Below are 26,711 nucleotides of genomic sequence, written 5' to 3' on the forward strand. Positions count from 1 at the left end.
TCAGGGCCTCAAGCTTTCACGTGACATTTTCCATACCTCCAGTTCTGATTCTTTTTGTTTTCTGTTTGGTTGGAGATAAGAGTCACATAGATATGTATGTCCAGGTTGGCTTACGATCATGATTCTCAGATCTCAGCCTAGAATCGCCAACATCTGGAGAACTCAATTGATCTTTTTTTGTGGGTCATGGGGTTTGAACTTGGCCTGGCGCTGTCCCTGAGCTCTTTAGCTCAAGGCTACCACCCTACCCCTGGGCCTGGGTACTATCCCTGAGCTCTTCAGCTCAAGGCTACCAACCTACCCTTGATCCAAGCCCCACTTCCCATTTTCTAGAGGTTAACTGGAGATAAGAGTCTTAGGTCCTTTTGTCTAAGCTGGCTTTGAACCTAGATCTCAGCCTCCTAAGTAGCTAGGATTACAGTCATGAGCCACCACTCCTGGCTCAATGAATCTTATGTGTAAACTAAACCAATAACAAACAAAATTCAAAAAGGAAAAAAGAAATCAGCATATATATATATATATATTACTACCAAGAAAATACATTGAAACCTCTGGAAAAACTGGTATTAAAAGCTTTTGATACAGAAAAAAAATCTACTGAGGGATAAAACAGAGTTAACTAGGTTCTGATAGGAGAAAAAAGTTATAATAGTAAATCTACTGTCATTCTCTCTCTTTTTTTAATATTTTTTTTTTGCCAGTCCTGTGGCTTGAGCTCAGGGCCTGAGCACTGTCCTTGGGCTTTCTCAAGGCTGGCACTCTCCCACTTAAGCCACAGCACCACTTCTGGCTTTTTCTATGTATGTGAGGTGCTGAGGAATCAAACCCAGGTCTTCATGCATGGTAGGCAAGCACTCTTACCAGTAAGCCAAACTCCCAGCCCCTGTCATTCTCTCTTTACTGGAAAATATTTCTTTTGGAGAATGAATAATGTTTACAGTAATATTTGGCATTTACTAATAAGTTCCTCAAAGTTTAGTTTTCTTATGAACCTGTGAAGTATATAAAGTTTACAGTTTGATTGAGAGTATTGAGAAATACATTATTTCATAAACTATTAAAAAAAATCCTAATTTGGGGCTGGGAGTGTGGTCTAGTGGTAGAGTGCTTGCTTAGCATGCACGAAGCTCTAGATTTGATTCCTCAGTATCACATACACACAGAAAAAGTCAGAAGTGGTGCTGTGGCTCAAGTGATAGAATGCTAGCTTTGAGAAAGCTCAAGAATAGTACCCAGGCCCCAAGTTCAAGCCCCATCATTGGCAAAAAAAAGTCCGCTTTTTTTCCCCGCAAAGTCAAACAAAGCATGCACAAATAATGAACGGCAAAAAACATTAATTATAGGGTGTGACATCAGCCAGATGGCAGAATAGAAAAATTCCAGTGACATTTTTAACACAAATGGGAAAAACTTAATAGGGAATTTCAGAAGAATTCAAATTAACCAAAGCAATCCTAAACAAACAGAATAAAGTAAGACCATTATCTGCTTGATTCTGAGTTACCTTACAAACTACAGTCATCAGAAAGTATGGTTCTGGGCATAAAAGCAGACACCCAAACCAACAGAAAAAAACAGCTCAGACACAAACTCACAAACACATGATCAACTTTCAGTAAGGCACCAAAAATGCTCACTAGGGAAAGGACAATCTCTTTCAATAAATCTTCATCTGCCATGAGAATTTGCACAAACTTTCTTAGTGACAACTAAACTAAAACTGAAGTGTTATTTTGTTGGCCTACCAGTTGTACTTTTATTCCAAGGAAGTTCCACCATAAGTTCCAAATAATTTCTAGTCAGAGCATATTCTGGCATTGACTGAGGCATTTTTTTGAGTCTGTGGGAAAGAATACAAAACAGACATGTTCAAGAACATAAAAGTCCATACAACAAAAAAATCAAATCAAGCACATTCCCATATCATACATATTTAAACATATCTGGAAAAGTTTTGTGCGTTTTTTTCTGTTGTTGTTGTTTGTTTTCTTGGAGCCCATTGTGGGTCTTGAGTTTAAGAGCCTGGGCCCTCTCCCTGGAGATTTTGTGTCAATGCTCTACCACATGAGCCACACCTCTTCTATTGTGTGTGTTATTTGTAGACAAGTATCTCATAGACTTTCCTGCCTGGGTTGGCTGCGAACTACCTCCTCAAATCTCAGCCTCCTGAGTAGTTTGGATTATAGGCACCCAGCCTGAGAAAAGTTTTTTGAATAACTGGTTAATAATAAAAATAATTTGTGTCCGTGTCTTACGACTATAATCCCAGTTACTCAGGAGGCTGAGATGTGAGGATAGATGTCTGAAGCCATGCAGGGAAGTCTATGACACTCATCTTTAAGTAGTCATCAAAAGGATGCAAATAGAACTGTGGTTCAAATGGTAGAACATCAGCCTTGAATGAAAAAGCTAAGATACAGTGCCTAGTGCCCAGGCCTTGAATTCAAGCCCTAGCCAATATACACACTCACACAAAAACATACATACGTGAGCATACACACATACACATTGCAATATAAAGGAAAAATGACATTCCAACTAACTAAGGTATGCAAATGATGATATGTCTTATTTTGTTATCATTGCTATATTGACTTAGTATGAAGAGAAATCTATAGTTATTGTTCCCTGGAATTTATAATCTAAAGGCAACAATGTAGCTAAGGAAATAGCTCAGTGGGGATTCATGCCTAGAAAGAAAAGAACTCAGTGTCAAGTAAAGACACAAAAATAACTAAACAAACATCACATCAAAACAAAGAAGTATGGTCTTTTCTTCTAGACAATGTAAAGGAAGTTACAACAGTAAAGCCTGATAGGAGAATGTAGATATAAATGGAAATGATATATCTCTTTCAGTATTTAACAAAAGATTACAGCTGGAGATGTGGCTCCAGTGGTATAGCTCCGCTGAACAAGCAAGGAAATGCAGCAAGCATGTCACCCCCCCAAAAAAAAGAGGTTAGTGACAGTACCTTGAATTCAGAGATTAGAATATATTTAAATATTTTTTTTTGCCAGTTCTGGGGCTTGAACTCAGAGCCTCAACAATGTCATTTGGCTTTCTCAAGGTTAGAGTTCTACCATTTGAGCTACAGCACCAATTCCGACTTTTTCTATGTATGTACTATCAAGGAATTAAACCTGGGAATTCATGCATGCAAGGCAAGCACTCTACTACTAGGCCATACTCCTGGCCAGAATGATTTTTTTAAAAAGAATGCCTTAATAGATGGTAGGATGACATCTGCTTATAATTCCAGCATTTGAGCGATGTTTCCAGGTCACAGCCAGTGTAAACTACAACACAAAGAGACCTTACCTCAAAAACTAAATACATAAATAAAGTTTAAAAAAAATTAAGAATTAGATGCGCAAAACGCTGACTGCACCTGTCACCTCTTCCAAGCTTGCCATCAAAACTCCTTTCTTGACCTTCTGGGCCCCTATGCTGTGTTCCTTGTGCACGTATGTCTGCGTGTTTACTAACACAGAAGAATCTGCACTTGGTGACTTGCATCAGAAGCTGCTCTACCAGCTGATTGCTCATAGGATTCAAGATTTGCTGAAATAGAGCAAGACAGCACCACAACAATAGGGACCCAGCCTAGCTCTCTCTCTCAAAAAAGAGAGAATCAGGGAATCCCATGAGCCAACTATCCAAAGAAACCCACAACTACAAATTCAAGAAGCAACAAAGTACACAAATGGGAAAAGAAACACAGACTAAGCTTATATCCAACATTCTCAAAGAATCCAAAACTCGAGGACCCTTCCCCATCTCCTGCCACCAGCTCCAAGCTGCAGCAGTGGGCGCCAGGGCCCAGAAGCCCAGAACTCCAGCAAGCAGCAGAATACAGACTCAGAAACCCCATACAGACCAGGCGTGGATAGCACAGACAGCAGCCAAGACCAGAGGGGAGGCGAACGACCCTCCAACACCTTGGAGCAGCTCGCAGACAAACCCCCAGGAGTAAGTAGTCCAGCGGGTTCCCGCAAACCCATCAAGAAAGCAGAGCTGGTGATAAGCTACAAAACTTAACCCAGATCCCCTCCCACTCTACCCAAGAAAGATTGGCAAGTGCAAAGGGGGGGGGGCAAGGAATTCAGAATCCTGTCCCTTCCCCCAACAGCCCATTCCCCCAGGCAATTGACTGAAGACTGACAGGCGGGCGGGCTCTAAGACCAATCACACCAACAAAGGAGGTGGAGGTCTTCCTGCTCCCACCTGCCCAACAGTCTCCTCTTCTAGGCCACTCAAACTGGAGCCTGAGGAGCGCTAAGACCCTGCCTTCCAACAGCAGGTTGGCCTGTGTGTGAGTCTGCTTGCCAGCATCTGAAAGAACTAAAAGCAAGTGGGGCACCCTCCTGCTGGGAGCCTCTGGCAAGCCAGCACCAGGGGGCCCCCTACAGAGTCACAGAAAAACTCTACCAAAAGCAGCCAGCACGTCCCTGAAACACAGCAGGAACTGAAGGGCAGACCAGCAGGGGCCCAGCTCCTGCTCTAAGAGCCAGAAAGGTGCAGCATGGTATTAGCACAAAAATAGACCAGAAGATCAATGGAACAGAATAGAAGATTCAGAAATAGAACCACATACCTATAGTTAACTTGTATTTGACAAAGGAGACAAAGATATACAGTCGAACAAACACAGGCTATTCAATTATTGGTGTTGGGAAACTGGGCAATCACATGCAGAAAATTAAAAATTGACCCTAGCCTTTTGCCATGCACAAATATTCACTCAAAATGGATCAAAGACCTCAATATCAGACCGGAAACCTTGAAACTACTACACAATAGAGTTGGAGAGACACTGGAACTCATAGGCACAGGCAAAAACTTCCTGAACAGAATCCCAGGGTTACAACAGATTGAAGAGAGACTTGATAAATGGGACTATCTAAAACTAAAAAGTTTCTGCACAGATAAAAGTATAGCTACTAATGTAGAAAGACAGCCAACCAACTTGGAAAAGATATTTACCAATAATACATCAGACAAATGCTTAACATCTAGTATCTACAGGGAATTCAACAAACTAATAAACCCAAACACAACAAACCAATCACTAAATGGGCAAGGGAACTAAAGAGAGACTTATAAAAGAAGAGTTTAAAATGGCAGAAAAGCATATGAGAAAATGTTCATCATCCATGGTCATAAAGGAAATGAAAATAAAAACAACCGTAAGACACAACCTTACCCGACAAGAATGGCCAAGATTTTGAACTCAGACAATGACAGATGCTGGCAGGATTGTGGAGAAAATGAAACCCCCCTACTGCGCTGCTGGTGGGCTTGTAAGCAAGATCAGCCACTCTGGAAAGCAGTATGGAGGTTTCTTAAAGAACTGAAAATAGGTCTTCCCTATGATCCCGCCATACCACTTCTGGGCATCTATCCTGAACATCATGACCCAACACATTATAAGGACACCTGCTCTGCTATGTTCATCTCTGCACTATTCACAATAGCCAGGCAATGGAAACAATCCAGATGCTCTAATGCAGATAAATGGATATAAAAATGTGGCATACACATACACACACACACACACACACACACACACACACACACACTGGAATTCTACATAGCCAAGAGTCAATAAAATAATGGCATTTGCAGGGAAGTGGATGAATCTAGAGAGAATCATGTTGAGTGAGACAATTCAAGACAACCAAAAGGCGCATGATATCTTTAATATGTGGCTATTAGATCCAAACAGTACAAGAGTGAGGACTCAATATTTGTGTACCCAATGCTATGGACATGGTACTGGAAGTATAAACACAACTACACAGACATAAAAATTTATGAGTCAATAGACATAATGTTTTATTACATAGATTAATATGTATCTATGACATCCAAACCCTCAGCTGAATTTTAATTATGTTCTAAAATCTAAGTACCAGATATTGTATATACAGATTCTCTTCTTGAATACTTGTTTGTTAAATATGTCATCTGTAATATGGTGTAAAAATCAATGTTAATAAATTCTTTAATTAAAAAAAAAGATCTGCCGAATGCTTGCTGTTACCAGGAACATCTAGATTTTTAAACTCCAAAAACACTGTGGGGTTAATACTATTGCCTCCTCATTACAAATAAGAAGTATCCCAAAGAAAGTTCCTTTTGTGGAAAAAAAAAATATATATATATATATATATATTCATTCATGAGACTGGGAGAGGAGGAGAGAGAAGGAAGAGAAAAAGAAGCAGAGTTTAGTTGGCATTACATTAAATATAAAAACCAGTTCAAGAAGAAATGCTAAATTTTCAAAACTGAATATTCCAGATCACAATCACAATGTACCTGTATATTTAAGCTGTATTTAATATTTTTCAACAAAGTTTATAACTTCTGTATTAAAAAAAATTAAGAATTAGTCTTCTGAGGAGTAAAGAAAAAGGGAGAGAGTACTCCATAAAGGTATAAACCATTAGGAAAGCCATAAATGGACAGAAAACAAAGTTTTCAATGGGACAGAGCAGTCTACAAGTAGATTAAATATAAGAAAAAGAAACATCAGAAAATATAACAATTCAGCTTTCAACTTGCTATCCAAAGTAGCAGAATTAAGTCTCCATAAGTCAGTTTTAAAGCTTAATTAAGAAAAACTAATGAATTAATGTCTTGTACAATTTACCTTTTTTTATTAAAAGATTTTATTAACACTGATTTTTTTTTTTTTTTTGCTAGTCCTGGGCTTGAGCTCAGGGCCTGAGCACTGTCCTTGGACTTTCTCAAAGCTAGAGCTCTACCACTTGAGCCACAGCATCACTTCTGGCTTTTTTCTATGTAGGTGGTACACAGGAATCAAATCTGGGTCTTCATGCATGCTAGGCAAGCACTCTACCACTAGGCCAAACTCCCAGCCCAGCACTGATTTTTTTACATCACATTTCAAATGTCAAGTTTAACAAACAAGTATTCAAGAATGGAATCTCTATTGGCCACCAATACAATTTACCTTTTTATCTCTTTGACACAGACTTTATGGGCCTGTTCTGGCATACTGGATGTTTTTATTTTTTTTTCCAGCATGACAATGTCATCATTATCTTCATCCTCATCTTCATCTTCTAAAATACCTGGGATATGTGTAATCCTCCTAATAGGACGTATTGCTATAACCTAAACAGAAAACAAAACAAAAACCAAAAACAACAACAACAAAAACTATGTGTCAAGTTTAAGTAGACATAAAGTGCCCAACTACAAGTAAGGTCATAACTAGTATGGAAAAGACATCTTTATGGCTATGATACCTTTTGAAAATCTCACCAATGGGCCCTGAGTTAACTTCCACACTGTTTATTATTCTTATGTTCTGATTCCCTAACAAGTACCTGTGGCCACCACTTCTCCCTTCCCAACAGTTACAATGCTTCAGAAAACTTTGGTTTCTGTTCCGTCATGTTGAAATAGTTCCCATAAATCACCATCTTTCCCAATACTAAGAGTATTACAGGTCCTATTCGAATTCTTGACTCAATATCACAAAGTAACTTAACTACTGCTAGAATAAAATAACATTGGTATTTAAAAGCCTTCACAACTATTATAACTTATGAAAATTTCTATTTAATATAAAACTTAAATGTAAATCAAGCATTAGTAAATAAAAATATGATTCTATAAAAGTATACATATTAGGTGGACTCAAGTGGCAAAGTGCCTACCTGCCTAGCAAGTTCAAGACTTTGAGTTCAAAAATCAGTACTACCAAAGGGAAAAAAATTAACCGAAGGGAATAATGTCAGGTATAGAAGGACTAAAATACAGACCAAATATAACTTTTTGTTGTATTTGAATACCAAATACAAACTTTAGTTCTTATAAATGAGATTAGCAGATAAAATACAATTACATTTTACCAATAAAATATTTAAAATATTTCAAATGAAAAATCTGAAATGAGGTTTGAGAAGTACATCCATGAACTAAGCATAGTAGTACATTCCTGGAATCCTAGTACTTGGTAACTTGAGAGAAAAGGCCAGACTGGGCTACATAGCTATTTCTCTCAAAAAAAAAAAAGTACATCAATGATTTTATTGTTGAGGAAATAAAGCATTTGAGTGCAATTATAGAGAGATAATTACATGCTAATTCTATTACTCTCTGACCCCCTACATTTAATCAACCAGCCTGCCACCCTGCCTCCCTTGTTTCTTTTTTGGTGCCAGCCTAAAGGCATGAACACAGAACTAACACGTTTTCCATTTGCTTGCCTGACACTCTATCACTTGAGCCACACCTCCAGTTCAGCATTTTGCTTAAGTGGAGATACAGTTAATTAGAGTTGGTTAATTGGAGATGAAGTCTTGTGGACCTTTCTGCCCAGGCTGGCTTGGAACCTTGATCCTTTAGTTCTCAGTCTCCTGCCTAGCTAGGATTATGGGTGTGAGACCCTGGTGCTTGTCTAACCAATTTCTTTTTAAACAGTATATGAACTCACAATAAACTGCAGATTTTTATGACTCTCAACATAAAGCTTACAGTGTTTTACTTCTGCACAAAATAAATGAGTCACTGATCTGATGGTTGTAATGTAATCTAAGCCAGACTCAATTCAGAGTTTTTCATCAGTACTAAGGATTGAACCCATAGTCTGGTAATATACTAGGCAAGCACTCTATCACTGAATTAAACCCACAGCCCTTTAAAAATTGTATTTTGAGACAACGTTCTGCTTCTATTTTTAAAGATAGGGTCTTGCTATGTTTTCTAGGCTGGCCCCAAACTCCTGATTTCAATAAATTCAATTTGCCTCAGCCTTCCCTAGAGGCTGGGACTATGGCGATATACCTGACTTCAATTTGTTTCCTTTTCAACAAAATTAAATCAACAAAGCTCAATACCTGTTCCAATTGCCCATCCTCAGGTTCCTTTGAAGGTATACTAGTATACTGTTGCTTAGCATTTGCCTGTGCCTTTAGCTTATGTCAATTCTTGCTGTGAAAAGTCCTCTGTGTGTCAGATCCTGAATTTTGTCTTTGGTAAGACCAAGAACCTGCCATTTGTCTCTACCAACACTACTTGAAAACAAAACAAAACAAAAAACTGGAAGAAAATGGCACATTAAAAAATATTTACTCGCTTATCATCATCTTGCTTGGGTTTTCTGGTTTTCTGAAGCAATTTCAGGCCCTCAATTTGTCTGACAAGTAATGGGATGGTCATCTTGAACCGCTCCTCCAGACTCACAGCATCTAAAATCTGAAAAAGATGCATCTATTAGCAGTATCTCTTACACAAACACACACCCCAAACACTGACAGAGCTGTACCAGTGAACAGGCAAGAATACTGAAAAGCCTAGATGTAGGTACGGATGCCTAGATGACACATGGATGCCTAGATGAAGCCTCCTTTGATGTAGGCTTTTACAGAGCTGTGTAACACAATCTCTTGCTCACTTCTGGCATATATGCCTCAAAACCAAAAGGACTCCATCAATTTCTGTCAGTAATCATGATAGCTACCTATCAAATTAATTTTAATAATCAGCAAGAAGAGGTGAACAAAAGGCAAAAATCTTGATTTTTCATTTCAAAAATAAAGGCATAACTGAAATGCCAAGGACTCACAACTATAATCCTAGCTACTCAGGATATTGACATTTGAGGATGGAGGTTAAAGAGCCGGCAGACAAATCCATGAGACTACTGTCTACAATTACGTAGCAAAAAGTTGCAAGTGAATGCATGGGCCAATCAGTAAGGCACCAGAGAGGTTTTAAGGCCTTAAGTTCAAGCCCCCAAACTGGCAAAAAGAAAATTAAAAGGCCAAGTTCAGGGCAAGGAGTTTGGCCTAGTGGTAGAGTGCTTGCCTAGCATGCATGAAGACTCAGGCTCGATTCCTCCGTACCACAAACACAGAAAAAAGCCGTGGTGCACAGTCTCAAGTGGTAAGAGTTCTAGCCTTGAGAAAGTCCAAGGACGTGCTCAGGCCCTGAGCTCAAGCCCAGGACTGGCAAAAAAAAAAAAAAAAGTCAAGTTCCACCAAGAACCAAGCATAAGGTAAATGTCAACTCTTTTGGCAATTCCCAAATGCTTATATTTTGAGTCTCTTCAGACTCTATATTCAAGTAATTGATTTGTCTATATCTAGTGAACCAACCTTCGAGGTGCTGTGTTGTGGCTCATGGTCCCTGAATCCCTCAGAATAATAGGCTGGCTAATGCCCAAAGAGACAGACTTTTCAGCAGGCCTGTTTTCTCCTGCATTCCTGTTTTCTCATGGTTTATAACTCTGTGCCCCATCAGTTTGTATAAGTAACTCTTTCTATTAAAATTGTAGCATTTAATTATCAAGTGAACTGGTAAAATAGAGCTGTTTCAATAAAATAAGAAATTCAATAAACAGCTTAATTCTAATAAAAATACTCTATGAATATTAAATAATACTATGAAAACAGGGGCCAAAAAAACTGTTTTAGCCCTGTAAACCTAGGGTTCTACCCTTAAATTATGTTTAAGGGTCTTTATCACTCATTTCATTTTAAAGTAATAGAAAAGTCACATACTAAGAATGAAATGTAAAAAAATATAAGGGAGAAAGGTGCATGGTATCCTTAATATGTGGCTATTAGATCCAAACAGTACAAGAGAGAGGACTCAAAAGTTGCATAACCAATGCTATGGACGTGGTAATGGAAATATAAACACATAGTCATAAAAACGTATGACTCTATAGACATGTTTTATTACATAGATTATTATGTATCTATGACATACAAACCCTCAGCCTAATTTTGATTATGTTCTAAAATCTAAGTGCCAGTGATTGTATATAGAGATTCCCTTCTTGAATACTTGTTTGTTAAACACGTCATTTGAAATATGATGTAAAAATCAATGTTAATAAATTCTTTAATTAAAAAAAAATATATATATATAAGGGAGACAAGTATGGTGACACACACCTACAATACCAGCAGTCTAATGACGAAGCCCTGGACCACATAAATAGGAAAAGCCAGAAGTGGCTCTGTGGCTCAAGTGGTAGAGTGCTATCCTTAAACAAAAAAAGCCCAGAGACAGTGCATAGGGCCCAGGGCTGGCAAAGAAAGAACGAATGAATGAATGAACGAAAGAAAAAAAGAAAGGAGAGAGAAAGAAGAAAGAAGAGGAGGGAGAAGAGGAAGAAGAGGAGGAAAAAAGAGGAAGAGGAGGAGGAAGAAGAAGAGGAAAAGGAGGAGGAAGAAGAGGAGGAGGAGGAACAAGAGGAAGAGGAGGAAGAAAAAGAAGAAGGAAAAGGAAGAAGAGGAAGAGGAGGAAAAGCAAGAAGAGGAAGAAGAGAAAGGAAGAAGAAGAGGTGGAAGAGAAGAAAGAGGAAAGGGAGGAAGAGGAAGAAAAGGAGGAGGAAAAAAGAAGGAGGAAGAAGAAGGAAGAGGAAGAAGAGAAAGAAGAGGAGGAAGAGGGAGAGGAGGAAAAGGAAGAAGAGGAAGAAGAGAAAGGAAGAGGAAGAGGTAGAATAGGGCGAAGAAGGAAGAAGAGGAAGAGGAGGAAAAGGAAGAAGAGGAAGAAGAAGAGGTAGAAGATAAAGGAGGAAGAGGAGGAAGAGGAAGAGGAGGAAGGGGAAGAAGAGAAGGAAGGGGAAGAGGAGGAGGAAGAATTATTTTATTAAAGCAGGTCTATATATGAGAAATAAAGGACATAGCTCCGCAAGTTTAGAAAACCCTGTGACAAAGTGTATTTACATAATTACGTGAAAACTTTATTTTTATGATATTGTGCTTTAACGGTTTCCTTAACTGACCAAGTACTCACAGTAATTGTAAAAAATAAAAGGGTTTCTTATGTCCAGAAAAATATAAAGCAACCCATCCCCCTGACCTTCCCATTCTGAGACTAGAGTCCCACCACGTAGCTTAGCATGGCACAGAACTGCTTTGACTTCCTCAAGTGCTGGGATTACAAGCTTGTACAATCTGTTAAAAAGATTGCTTTTGAAAGTCAATGGAAATATAAATGCATTTTAACTACTTCTTAGAAAAGTTTCATGTATTACCTTTCTTAAAGGTCAAAATTTAACTGCTATCAAATACAAATAAAAAGTAACAAAAAAACTCGGCCTTCGAAAAGAGAACACTGTACCTGGAGCTTCTCTTTGTTGCTGGTTCGGATAATTGAAGTCAGAATGTCTGGCAAAGCTTCTCTTGGAAGGCTATCTAAAAGACGTCTCAATTTAGCAACTGCAGGGACAGACATATCCAACATTTCAACCAACTAGAAGGGGAGAAAAAGTGTGATTATGAATTAAAATAATCAGATTTTATACTGGTTTAGGGTTTTGAGCTGCCACCTTTGTTTTGGAAGACCACTAATGAATATGATGCACGCATGTAACAGGCCTCAGAGGAAAGGAGAAGCATTCTCAAAATACCAGAATGAAAAACAAACATAGCTCAAGTATACCTGAGATTTAAATTTTATGCTATTTAAAATTGTGGTATAGGGCCGGGAGTTTGGCCTAGTGGTTAAAGTGCTTGCCTAGCATGCATGAAGACCCGGGTTCGATTCCTTGGTACCACATATATAGAAAAAAGCCGGAAGTGGTGCTGAGGCTCAAGTGGTAGAGCTCTAGCCTTGAGAAAGTCCAAGGACAGTGCTCAGTCCCTGAGCTCAAGCCCAGGACTGGCAAAAAAAAAAAAAAAATAAAAAAAAAAATAAAAATAAAATTGTGGTATAATTTTAACTTTATTTTGAAAAAAAATTCAAATTTATAACAAAATTACAAGAACTAAGTGCAATGAACTCCCATATATCTTAGATTTGCCTATTTCTTGACTTTATGACATTTGCTTTCTGACTACTCCATGCTAGTATTACTGAATATCTGCAAAAAATAGTATACATTATCACCCATTTTTTGGCCAGTCCTGGGCCTTAACTCAGGGTCTGAGTACTGTCCTTTGGCTTTCTCAAGGCTAGAGAGCTACCACTTGAGCTACAGCACCACTTCTGGCTTTTTTCTATATATGTGGTATCGAGGAATTGAACCCAGGCTCTTCATGCACACTAGGCAAGGATTCTACCACTAGGCGAAACTACTCACCAATCACCCATGTTTTTAAGGACACGACAGTCTCTTACATAATCTCAATGTAATTATGATCTTCTGGAAACCAGTAACATTTTGATGCTACTGTGACAGTCATTCAGGGGTATGGAATACTGAGTGCTTGCATAATATTTGGGCTAACCTGAGTCTGAACATTGACTGATTTTTAGAAGGAAAATAAAAATCAAAAACAGCTTCCAGAGCACAATCTGGAATTAAAACATATTAAGCCAACAAGTTCATAGTATCTATGATAGTAACTAGGATTGCTAACCAATTCCTTTCTTTTTGGTATATAACAAGATACTCTTTCTTACCTCTTCTGAACAGATGTGGCTAAGTTTTAAGCTGGTCCTTAAAATAAATGGGAAGTTGACAGCCAGGTGGCTTACGCTTGTAATCCTAGCTACTCAGGAGGCTGAGATCTGAGGATCATGGTTCAAAGCCAGTCCGGGCACTAAAGACAATGAGACTTTTATCTCCAATTAGTCAGTAGAAAAGGGAAAAGTGGGGCTGTTGTTCAAGGGGTAGGGCAGTAGCCTTGAGCTGAAGAGCTACAGCACCCAGGCCCAGAGTTCAAGCCCTACAACCAACCAAAAAAAGAAAGAAAGAAAGAAGAAAAAAAAGAAATGGGTAGTTGAAAGTTTCTTTTGAGGAAAAACATTACAAGTCACTGAAAGATTAGCCACATTTCATGCTTTTGCTCTAGTTTATAACAAGGGAAGAATGTCATGAGACACTCTCTAATCTACCTAGGCAACTCTAGAAGAAGATATATTACCATATGCACCAGTTTTAGGCATGGTATATTGTATTTTTGTGGTTAACAGAAAAACTTAGCTTACAGTACTTCACGAATGATGTACCAAATAAGTAATAAGCAAAGCCTTCTAAAGACATTGTAATTCGGGGACTTATCCATTACCTTCTGAGAATCAAGGAAATTAAAAGTATAGTTAAGATGAAGATGTTCATATGGGACAAACAGATAATAAAGATCCTTGTTCCTAGGAATTCCTGCTAAGAACATAAAAACATAAATTAAAACTCATTCCCCCAGAATTTGCTGAGTGGCAATTACTTCTTGGACCTAAAAAAAGGTTCGGTACAAGATAGCTAACAAATTCTAGTTTGGAAGGGATACTAGATTTCTTTTTTTTTTCTTTTCCAATTTTTTTTTCTTATTTATTGTTGTTTTTACAGGTGACATACATCAGGGTTACCTTTACATACATCAAATAACAAGAACATTTCCTTTCATACAGTACCATCTGTTTCTTCATTCCCGCTCCCCACCCCCGCACAGTCCCTCCCTCCTATCCCCACCCACCAGTTGCATAGTTCATTTTCATCAATGTCCAGGGTGCTCCACTGCTGCACTTTTTCACCCCCTTTCCTCTGATTCTGTGTCCTTCCCTGCCCCCAACCTTCTCACTGATGCGCATGTGAATACACTGTATATAAAGTAAAGAATGCTAGATTTCTAAGGCAATACAATTAGAAGATACTCTGCACTATGTGGTAAGCCCTAAGACAGACTTGAGAAGTCTCAGAGAAAGGAACACTAACTTTATAATACTTAGGAAAGTATGGATTAAATATGAAAACTTGGGGCTGGGAGTTTGGCCTAGTGGTAGAGTGCTTGCCTAGCATGTACAAAGATCTGGGTTTGATTCCTTGATACAGGCCCTGCTGGTAATCCTAGCTACACAGGAAGCTGAGACCTAGCCTGGGCAAGAAAGTCTGTGAGATTCTTATGTCCAATTAGCTACTAAAAACCAGAAGGGAAACCGTGGCTCAAGTGACAGATGACTAATCTTGAGCAAAAAGAATTCAAAGATAATGCCCATGTTTGAGTTCAAGCCCCCAGGACTGGCACACAAAAACAAAAAACAGAACAAAATTATATATAAAGTTTTAAAATGGTGATAAAACTCATGGTGGCTCCCCTCTCAACATTATTTCACTAATATCATTGCAGAATCTTTACTTCTTTAAAAAGCTTTCTACAGGGCCAGGAACATGGCCCAGTGGAAGAGAACTAGCCTTGAGAGAAAGCCCAAGGACAGTGCCCAGGCCCTGAGTTCAAGCTACAGGACTGGCAATAAATAAATAAATAGCTTTTATAGATTCAAATAGAAGAAAAGAAAAGACAAAGTAGAAAAAATAGCCACAAAGCTGCCTCCAACACAAGTGTGAAAGCCTACGAGCCTCACCTAGGAAAGGAACTCTGTTTTAGAGTGTCTGCCTTACCTCAATATAGCGTGTACCTTTCCACTTCTCAAACACAAGATGCCTTCTTCAGTGTAAACTGTTTCAGCCCCCACAGAAAGCATACCTTTCAACTTCTATTTTTTTTTCTGTTAATGTTCACCTGCTAGGAGTATGCTACTTCAAAAGACACACTAGGTACAAGTCTTCACTGATTATAGTCACTGGATTATATCAATAGAAAAGTGGAAGACTACATTTCATAATATATTTCATTAAGGTTTGATTTATGAAATAGGAAGGTTTTTTTTTAAAGGTGATGGAGGGGTTACAGTTTCATGAGTCAAGTAATGAGTAATTTTTCCCTTTGGACAATGACACCGCTTCTCTCACTCATCTATCTTCTGTCAAAGTCCTAGCTAGATCTGAAGACAGTCCACCAGAGGCTTAATCTTCATACCTAATGACAGGCATAGTGTCACCTAGCCTTCTATAACTTGGAGCCTGGATATTTTAATAACAAATAACTTGTATAGTATTTTAACTATTTGTGTTTAATAATTACCTGGTTTGGTAATACTCAAAATTATAAAGGATGTTTTATTAATACTATTTGGAAAAACTTTTATACAGGATTGGCTAATATGTCTAGATGATTTAAGTACAATCATGGATAAAACCAAATTAAATGAAGTATTATCAAGGTATTTTAATGTGTGCTGCTCAAAAACATCACTATCTAATAGGTTCAATATTTTATTGGTGTCAAAGAAACCAAAGACAAAAAGTAAAAAGTAAAAGCTACTCACTTACCTGTACTGCGTATTTGTAAAACTGTTCTGACAGCTCTCCTAGCTCCTCCCTGGTTTTGCAAGTGTTGGGAAATTCTTCAAGCCGGTCTAACTGTTCCACTTCGGCAACAGGATAGGGATTCTCCTTTAAGACCTGGACAATCTGGAATCGGCATAGGCCGGTAATCAGCAAAGTATAATGGGGCTTGGGCCAGTTACTGCCCACAACCTGAACTGCCAGGGCAGCCGTCCCAATCCTGAAAAACAGGAAATAGTCAAATTACACGTGTTCAACATAAAAAAGTAAAGAACATCTTAACTGTAAATGAATTCCTTTCTTAATTTAGCATCTAGTATGTGGCATGTTAGGTCACTATCATCAGCATGCAATCTTACTATAATGGGCATCTCTGTTAAAAAAAAAAAATACAGGTATAGCCAGGTACTGGTGGCTCACACCTATAAGCTAGCTTCTCGAGAGGCTGAGATCTGAGAACCAAGGTTCAGAATCAGCCCTGGCAGACAAAACCTCAAGACTCTCATTCCTATTTCACCATTAAAAGCTGGGTCTAACGGCAAGGCTCAAGTGACAGAATGGAAGCTATGCACGAAAAAAATCTAAGCATGGAGGGCCAGGAGTTTGGCCTAGGGGTAGAGTGCTTGCCTAGCATGCACAAAGACCTGGGTTCAATTCCTCAGTACCACATACATAGAAAAAAGCCAGAAGTGGTGCTGAGGCTCAAGTGGTAGAGCTCTAGCCTTGAGAAAGTCCAAGGACAGGAGCTCAAGCCCAGGACTGGCAAAAAATAAATTAATTAATTAAAAAAAAAATCTAAGCCATGGTAAGAGGTCCTGAGTTTAAGAAGACCCAATACCAGCAGAAAAATAAAAATAAAAATTTTAAGTATGAATTTCCACACGTGTATTATTTAAGCACAAAAATATACATGTTAATTGACAATTTTATAGCTTAATTCCAGAAGATTAATATTTTAACTAGACTTAAATATAAGCTAATCTAACAAATCGATTCCAAGGCCAATTTTATTACTAACATCAAATCAATTATCTTACATAATCAATCTATAAAACTTCTATACACCCACATTACAAATTTCCACCACAGGGCTGGGAGTTTGGCCTAGTGGTAGAGTGCTTGCCTAGCATGCACGAAGACCCGGGTTCGATTCCTCGGTACCACATACATAGAAAAAAGCCAGAAGTGATGCTGAGGCTCAAGTGATAGAGCTCTGGCCTTAAGAAAGTCCAAGGCCCTGAGCTCAAGCCCAGGACTGGCAAAAAAAAAAAAAAAAAAATCCATCACAATCTGAGGTAGTAGATATATGCCCCTAATTCCAAATTTCTAAAGGTGGGCACTAACACAGACCACACACTATCATAACTGAATCTACATCTCAAAAAGATAGAACACAGTTGTAAGTGGCTATCACTTTACTAAAAATTGGTGAAAAAGTTTTAAGACTTAGCTCCTTACCAGGAAATTCAATATGTAAACTTAACTCACAGAAAAAGTAATTACTAAAACTAAGCCAAAATTACATAGAATAAGAGATGCTTCCAGCTCTCCAATTGAAATATTTTCTCTCTACAGACATAGGGAAGGCAATAATTTCATCAAAGCATCTAGCTGAAAGTGACCAACACTACATGGTAACAGTACCACTGCTCACCTCAAATGTGCTAAATTTTATAGGAATACAGTATAGGAATGAACGGGCTAAACTTCATAGAAGTAATGCACAGGAGTAGCTCAATAAATGGGCTGAACTTCATAGGAGTACTGTGTGGGAGTAGCTCAGTGGATGTGTTAAACTTTGTATAAGTACTGTACAGGAGAAGCTTGGTGGATCAGCTTACTTCTCTATAATGAACCCAGATTCCTTCTGTATCCGTTTTACTTCCTGTGGAGTATGTCTGGATAACCTTTGTTTTCCTTATACCATTCAGCTCATTTTTCAATCCTATTATATGACAGTAACAAGCCAAATAATTTGGAAGATTTGAGTGTGAAAAAATAATCACAGTGCTGGGAATGTGGCTTATTGGTAGAGTGCTTGCCTAGCATGCATGAAGCCCTAGGTTTGATTCCTTAGAACCACATAAGCAGAAAAAGCCAGAAATGGTGCTGTGCCTCAAGTGGTAGAGTCCTAATCTTGAGCAAAAGAAGCTCAGGGTCAGTGCCCAGGTCCTGAGTTCAAGCCCCAGGACTGGTTAATAACAATCATCATCATCACATACTTTGAAACCTTGATTTTTGTTGTGGCCACTTTTTTTAAATTACTCTTCTACAGGTTATATTTTTCATTTCCTGAAAACTGTCTCCATTGCTTGAGAAAGTTTGCAATATCTAAACTGATTGGAGATCAAGTAAGACTACCAATTTACTAATCCTGAAAGAGACATGAAAATAAATTCTTAGCTAAAGGTGTCTACAAAACAGAACTTGAGAAGAAACCAAAAAGAGACAGACAGGTACATCAGCTGAGTCCAAATGTCCAGATTAGAAGACAAATTATCTGGCCTATGTGACTGATAATAGGTAGTACTAAAAAGTGAATTTTTTAGTGGGTCATGGGGCCTAAACTCGGCCTGGGCACTGCCCTGAGCTCTTCAGCTAAAGGCTAGCACTCTACCACTGAGCCACAGCACCACTTCTGGTTTCCTGATGGTTAGAGATAAGAGTCTCATGGATTTTAGTGCTCAGGCTGGCTTTGAACCGCGACCCTCAGATCTCAGCTTCCTGAGTAGCTAAGATTATAGGCATGAGCCACTGGCACCAGCTAAAAATTAATTTTCTTATAAAGCTAACAAAACATTTTTGCTGAAAATGAAAAGATGATGCTGTATGCTGGTTTGTATACTTTAGAAACTGGTTTATATAATAAAGCAGTTCAACAAAGTATTTGAAAGCCAACAAAAGTAGTGATATGGGCAGGGTGGGGGGGAGCAGCTTTCTGAGATAAGGATAGAATGTAAATACCTAAACTCTGATCTATATACTAAACATGTGATTTTGCTTTTGGGGTTTTTTTCTTCACTTTAAAACCTTCTGTTTTTATTCGAATCCTCAATTTTCCTACTCCTTCCTGAAATAATAGTTCAAAGTGCACCCATTAGGAAAATGTAGGACTCCCCTTTCTTCTCCTTAAACCTCTTGTGAGAAACCAACATTTAGGGAACAAGAGCACTTGCATAAAGCTTCAGAATAATCTGAAGTTACAAAAACCTTCCTAAGCATTTTTTTTACTATATACTTTTTGCTTCTACAAGGAAGTTAACATTATCATACTATGATATGAGTAACAGACACTGTTATCTACCATTAAAAGTATATTTAACAGCAACATGGTTCCTAAATTAGGTTATTTATTCATTTATTATTTGTGTGTGTGTGTGTGTGTGTGTGTGCGTGCGCGCATATACCAGTCCTGGAACTTGAAATGAGGGCTTAATCATTGTCCCTGAGCTTTTTGCTCAAGGCTAGTGCTCTACAATTGGAACCACAGCTCCACTTCAGGCTTTTTGGTGGTCACTGGAGATGAGTCTTAGGGACTTTTTCTGCCCTGGCTGGCTCTGAACCATGATCCTCAGATCACAACCTCCTGAGTAGCTAGAATTATATGTTTAAGTCATGAGTGCTTAGCTGAATTAGGTTTTGAGAAGATTTTTTTATTATTATTATTCACAGCACTGGGCAATATGACTTTGCATCAACAATAAGGATAGGATGAAATACTTATTAATATAATTTCTAAAAGCTGCAGCAGTAGAAGCTATTAACATAATACATCTTAATGACACTAAGTGAAAAGAAGCACTTCCGCCAAAGCTCCGCAAACACTGAAAAGTTAATTTCTAAGAAAGAACCATAAAACAGCTTTTTAGTTCTTGAACAGTTAGTGATCTTTGGAAGAACCTGTCATCGTTATTGATTTAGAAACAAAGCAGAAATTTATTAGAATAGCCCTAAGCTTTATAAAGTAGAAAAGGATTCTGAAATATTTCTTAAATGTCTAATAGTAGAAGAGAACTAATTCTGACTATGGAGCTGTGTATCTATGTATAAAGTACTTCTATTTTGTTTGACAAATGCAAGAGAAACATCTCTTATGGATGAACAAAAAGCCAGCATAGAATGAGGGATCAGCATTGTGGTGAAAGGCAGCCATGGAGGAAGAATAGATGACTTGAAATGTCTGAAAGGATGCAACACAAGTACAGCCTATCTATGTTTGTCCATCTCCATCCATCTGGCCATCTATTGCAGGATGGACTTCTCATTTGATAAGCTAATGTTCTACCACTTGAGGCATGCCCCTAACCCTCCCACTTTTTAGTGTTTCAGATGAGGGAACAATTGGTTATTTAAGGTCCACTAAAAATGCATTTCAGTTAGGCAGAGAAATACAAGGTATCCTCAGGTGGTATGGGGAAAAAATTCCAAACGCTTTCAAAAAGGCTCTTGTGAGGCAATATGCCCATAAAAAAGCATGCAGAAGGGACTGTGCAGTTCAAAAGGCAAAGGCAGTGTTACCAGGAATTCATTACTGTGTGGCAAGAACATGGAGGAGTAAATTCCTTTTGCTTCTTCTTGAGGACTGAGAACAAGTGAGTATAAAGGACGTGGGAGGCTGAAGCACGCTTGCCTCTCCCACCAGGCACTACAATCATTTGCAAAGGTAAATGGCAAAAAAAAAAAAAAACCAAAAAAAAAACAACCCTGCAAAATCTGTCTTTAAAGAAACAGATGAAAGCATGGATAGCGCAACATCTGTACTTTTTAAAGACTGGGGGGTTTTTTGTTGTTGTTGTTTTTTGCTAGTCCTGGGCTTAAGCTCAGGGGCTGAACACTGTCCTTGGATTTTCCAAGGCTAGAACTCTACCACTTGAGCCTCAGCACCATTTCTGGCTTTTTTTCTATGTATGTGGTACCGAGGAATTGAACCCGGGTCTTCGTGCGTGCTAGATAAGCACACTACACTAGGCCAAACTCCTGGCCCCTAAAAACTGTTTTGAAAGCTATGATGTTTCAAGACTTTGGGAAGTACTGCTTAAAAAAACCATTATGGTACATAAGTTTCTATACAAACTTTTCAAGTAGTGAACAATTTCTAGGTAACTAGATGATCTTACAATAATTAAATGATATATAGTGCTGAAATATTATGAAGAACTTTTCATTATGTTTGTTAGTTTAAATGATTTACCTAACATTTCTAGTTATTTAAAAAAAAGGTGGCATATCCAGGATCAGATAACATAACATCTGAATATCAGTGATTTTATCTAGTATGAGAATTTAATTATTGTTATTTTGGAAACATTTACATGAAAGAAAAGAGTCCTCTAAAATCTTGCCAGAATAGTACCAACAAATAGTCATTCAAATCTAAAATATAGCTAACTTTACCTTTAAAATTCGGTGTATTGGGCAATCAATATTATCTCAGTACAAATAAAACAAAAAGAAAATCTAATAATGAACTCTTTTGCCTCAACCAAGTATCTAGGCACAGAAGGCAAAAAACTATGGGGCATAACAGATGCTGGCCGGGAAATGGCCAGGAGGGATTGCTACTACACTGTTGGTGGGAGTGTAAACTTGTTCAACCACTACGGAAAGCAGTATGGCAGTTCCTCAAAGGACTAAACATAGAGCTCCCCTATAACCCAGCAATTCCACTACTGGGTACTCACCCATCAGTCCAGAAACAAGGACACACTAAATCCACTAGCACAACAATGTTCATTGCAACACTATTTACCATAGCAAAGATATGGAACCAATCCAGATGTCCCAAGATGTGGTATTTATACACAGTGGAATTCTATGCTGCCATCAGAAAGAACAGCATTGCACCATTTGTGAGGAAATGGAAAGACTTGGAAAAAATCATATTAAGTGAAATAAGCCAGCCCAAAGGAATATAGACTCAATGGTTTCCCTTATCTGTAGTACACATCCCAAATGCTCCTCAGAGAGGATTACAATAGCTCAAACCCTAGATACATAAGGCCATACAGGATGAGGACAAATTAATGGACCTCCAGGACATGGAAACAAGAGTTTAATTATAAGTGACTGTTACTCTTTATGTATTATGTTTTTTTCCCTTTTCTTGTTGCCCTTTGGTTAATCTCATATGGTTACTATATCCCAGTTTGTTACCTGGTATATTATATAGATGTTTACCTGTTTATTTGAAATAGGAGGAGGAAAACGAGGGTAGGGGTGGGGCGAGGGAAATGGGGACAAAAACCTAAGAAGGGATATCAATGTGTGAGAAGTAATACACCCACTATCTGGCGAATATAACTGTAACCTTTCTATACATTGAAATAATTTTTTTTAATTAGGCAAAATAAAGCTTAAGAAATGAGGTGAAATGTTATAAAACCAAAGTCCAAAATGATGTGTCAAAGAGTAATGAAACTTGAACAGTGTCCAATTCTAGTTACTCAAAACCAAAGTAAATAAAATGGAAGCCAAATATTTTTCATGATTGACAAAGCAAGGCTTTCACAATGTAAACTAATACTAGACTGTTGTGATTTGTTTTGTTTTAAAGGGGATAGCAATCTCCCTTGAGAACCTGAAAATAAATTACAGACTTTCCTCAAAGTAATGTGCATAGTTTCAATGGAGTAAAAACAAGCCATATTTTAATTCTATTGAAATCCACTTAGTTAACAGCTCTTCATTAAAAAATGAGGGCTAAAGGCAGAGGAATGATCTCCAGGCTGGCCAAAGACCTCAGGTGCAGTAAGAAACAGAAAGCTAGCAGGTGAGTTTAAAAATAATCCTTCTTGGCTGAGAGCCTAATACATAAATAACAGTATTGTCCAATGTGTAAACCCCAACAAGTATAGTAGCTCATGCTTATAATCCTAGATCCTCAGGAGGCTGAGATCTGAAGGACTATGGTTTGAAGCCAACCTGGGCAGAAAAATCCAGAAGCTTTAGTTCTCTAAATTACCTGGCAAGGGGCCAGGCTGGAGGTGTGGCTTAAATAGTGGCGCACCAGCTGAGCAAGCCAGCCAAGCAAGCACAAAGCTCTGAGGTCAAATTCCAGTACTGACTAAAAAATAAAAGTAAGCCACTATAATTTCAGTAGTCACATTATAAAGTGCAACAAGTGAAATGTTAACGTTTCAAATGCCAAAAGTTTAAAACATTACCATTCCAAAAATCTCATACATACAGTATTAATGGAGAGAACACATGTGTGTGTGAGAGAGACTATACTGAGGATCGAACCCAGAGCCTGGGCACCAGTCATTAGCCTGCTACTACTTGAGCCAGAGCTCCATTAACGGGTTTTTGGTGGTAAAGTGGAGGTAAGAGTCTCACAAGCTGGAATGTTCAAAACGTGATCATCAGATTTCAGCTTCCTGAGTAGCTAGGATTACTGGCATGGCCCTGAGTACCTGCCCTAACACAACATTTTTTTTTATACTAAGAATTTTTTGAAATCTGGTATGCATTATATTTTTACAGCATATTTTGGGTGTTGGCTGGTATTAAGCAAACCACCTGGGGCACAGGCCTTTCAATGCTAAAACTCAAAGCCACCCAAGCAAACCATGGCAATGAGTCATCTCAATTAAGATCAGCTCTATGTCAAGTTCTCTTGAGCCTCCTAAACTGCGTACAATCCAGGGAAGGGCAATACAGCACAGCAGAGCCATCTGTTCAGCAAAGCCTAAAGCAGTCTACACATATCTAACCTAACACACTTAAAAAATGAATGCTGTTCGTTTCTACATTGAAGATGAATCGACACAGGCTACGTCTCCCACTTAAGTTATACACCTGATGCCGCATAACTGAGTGGCCTGCGTAGCACTGAAGAGGAAAAGTCGTGAGAAAAATGAGCGACAGGAAGACATGAGAAAAGTAGCAAAGATGAGAAGCTGGGAGGGTCCCGGAAAATGACACACGGGAAAATGGCAACGGGAGAAGGACAAGAAACAGAGTCCTTGGGAGGAGAGGGAAGGCGGATGAAATAAAGAAATAAAAGCACCCAAAAGTGATCAGAGTGGTGCAGAGGGCAATGGGGCAAGAAAATGAGGAAAACCGGTGGAGGCGGAGACGAGACCTGACTGCGGGGGAAGGTTACGAGGAGCGGAGACTGGCGAGGCCCACAGGCCTGAAGGAGGGGCGGGGGCACTGACAGGTTTTCGCCGGGCCCTGCTTCATCAAGTCTGTCTGGCAGCTGCCCCATTTTTGTTTTCTTGAGGCCGGGAGAAGGACGCGCCGCCGCGGGGAGGCGGCGGGGAGCGGCCGCGGGCCCACCTGTGCAGGGGCGGCAGGTCCTGCGCGTCGCTGGCCGGGTCGGGCGTGTTGGGGATGACGCCCAGGATGGTGCTCTGCAGGGACGTGCCCTTCAGCAGGCGGCCCCGCACCAGCTGCAGGTTGCGGGCCGTGTCCACGCTGGTGCGCATGGTGGAGCCCGGCAGCAGCACGCCCTCGTGGGTCAGCAGCAGCGGGAGGCGGCTGGGAATCTGAATCGGGTTCACGGACGACATGGCGACTGTCAGGAGGAGCGGGGCAGACTGCCGCGACCCGAAGGAGCAGGAGGGGAAGCACTGACTTTCCCAGCTGCCACCACACCGCCCCTTTTGGGCCCGCCCCCAAGTCCCAAGGCGGCCGCTTCCGGCTCCGCACCAAGGCCCGCCCCCTGGGTCCAAACGCCGCCGCTTCCGGCTCCGCACCAAGGCCCGCCCCCTGGGTCCAAACGCCGCCGCTTCCGGCTCCGCACGAAGACCCGCCCCCGGGTCCAAACACCGCCCCGCTTCCGGCTCCGCTCGAAGGCCCGCCCCCGGCCCTTCGCGCTGCCTCCTCCTGGAGCCTGGGGTAAGAAGCGCGTCTCCGTGCGCAGGAATCCTGAGCGCTTCGCTGCGTAGCTCACTCAGTGTTGGGAAGCAGAACGTTTCCAGTCTGTGGACTAAACGTGTGTCAGCTTTTATCTCAGAGGGTGTTTTAGATTTATAGGACGATTGCAACACCGTGGCAAACATCTCAGCGGCACTTCTAACCCTAGTTACCATCTTACATAACCGGGTTCCCAGTCCACACCAGGAATTCTGGCTTCACTGTTATCTAATCCGTAAGCATTGCCCAAGCTTTGCCACGTTTCTCACTGTTTCCCTTAATTAGATCTGGACCAGAATCCACCAGGGGCCCCCTACCGTTATCATGTCTCCTAGGGCTTCTCTACTAGTGGACAGTGCCTTTGCTTTAGCTTATCTTATTGTATTTTGCCTTTTAAATTACGTACTGCTAATTAATGAAGTCCACACCTATCAAGAGGCTGAGATCTGAAGATTGGCTCAGCACAGGGAGACAAAGTTGAGGGATTATTTTCTGCAGTTAACCAGCAAAAAGCCACAACTAGAAGCATGGTTCAAGTGGTAGAGTGCCATCTGTGAGGGGGAAAAGCCAAGCAAGAGCACAGGGCCCGAAGTTTAAGACCCTGGATAGGAGCTGTATAGGTGTTCACCCCCTCATCCCCACTCTACACTAAAGGGTGTGGGTCATTATTTTGTGCAAGTATCTTCTGTCATTTCTCATGATTATCTCAATGGTTTAGAAATACCAACGTGCACTATAAAGGTGTGATGTGATATGGTGTCATGTAGCACCGGATTTAAGTTGTGGGATTGGTGAACGTGTTCTTTCAAATCTGTCCATATATTTCTGTGATGAGATTGCCAGCCTACTTGGGAGAAAACCAAGAAGCCACATGTGAAGTATTTAATGACTGAGGCTTTCTTGGCTGTAGTCATTAGAGAGGATCTGCATGCACTTTTTCATTTACCCATCAAATATTTATTAGGTATCCACTAGATCCTGGGCACCAATCTAGACTTAAAGACAGGCCAGTGATCAAGATGGACAAAGTCCTGGATTGAAATAGTCTCTGTGCTAGCAAAGTAGACAGAAAAGAAATAAGCCAAAAAGGTGGGGGGGGGGGGCAGTTTCTGCCAGAAGCCTGGCCTCGGGGTAGAGTGCTTGCCCTAGCATACATGAAGCTCTGGGTTTGATTCCGCAGTACCACATACACGGAAAAAGCTGAAAGTGGTGTTGTGACTTGAGTGGCAGAGCTCTAGCCTTGAGAAAGCCCAAAGACAGTGCTCAGCCCCTGAGTCCAAGCCCTAGGACTGGCAAAAATAAATCAATCAAACCACTATATTTTTTAAAAAATGGCTATTTCAAAAAATGGTAAGAAAAGTAAATACAATGAGAAAATGTGTAGGTTGCGGAAGGGAGGAGGGGAGGAGGAAACATTACATAAGGAGTTTCCAAAAGGTTCCTCTAGGAATGGAGACCTGAAGAACAGTATGCACCGTGGATGGGTTCTGCAAGGTGATGGCAGCAGAATGTTCCAGGCAGGGAATAAACTAATGTGAAGGGCAAAGTGAAGAGGAGCTTCTAGATTTCAGGAACAGAGATGAAAATCAGAGACTAGGTTGTAAGAGATTGAGCAATGGACAAGTAGAATTGTTCCTGGCCTTCAGCAGCAACAGGAAGTTGCAAGAGAAGATAAAATAACACAGGAAGCCTAAGAAATGCGAGGTCACTTCTCTGTCAGGGCTAGCT

The 26,711-nt window shown here is 39.8% G+C and overlaps 1 protein-coding gene across 1 annotated transcript in view; it reads right to left on the reverse strand.

Annotated features, from left to right (window-relative positions):
* Lonp2 (lon peptidase 2, peroxisomal) overlaps nucleotides 1-24,715 on the reverse strand; it is a 93,016-nt gene extending 68,301 nt beyond the window's left edge. The window contains exons 1-6 of the mRNA XM_090357678.1: nucleotides 24,405-24,715; nucleotides 16,110-16,344; nucleotides 12,119-12,250; nucleotides 9,116-9,238; nucleotides 6,987-7,150; nucleotides 1,749-1,843 (exon numbers count right to left, since the gene is read on the reverse strand). Of these exons, the coding sequence (XP_090213804.1) occupies nucleotides 1,749-1,843; nucleotides 6,987-7,150; nucleotides 9,116-9,238; nucleotides 12,119-12,250; nucleotides 16,110-16,344; nucleotides 24,405-24,637 (982 nt within the window). The 5' untranslated portion in view covers nucleotides 24,638-24,715. The remainder of the gene's footprint in view (nucleotides 1-1,748; nucleotides 1,844-6,986; nucleotides 7,151-9,115; nucleotides 9,239-12,118; nucleotides 12,251-16,109; nucleotides 16,345-24,404) is intronic.
* Nucleotides 24,716-26,711: the final 1,996 nt, after the last annotated feature.

This window comes from Megascapheus bottae, chromosome 24 (assembly GCF_031878675.1).
Source record: "Megascapheus bottae isolate mThoBot1 chromosome 24, mThoBot2.hap1, whole genome shotgun sequence".
Taxonomy (NCBI): Eukaryota; Metazoa; Chordata; class Mammalia; order Rodentia; family Geomyidae; genus Megascapheus; species Megascapheus bottae.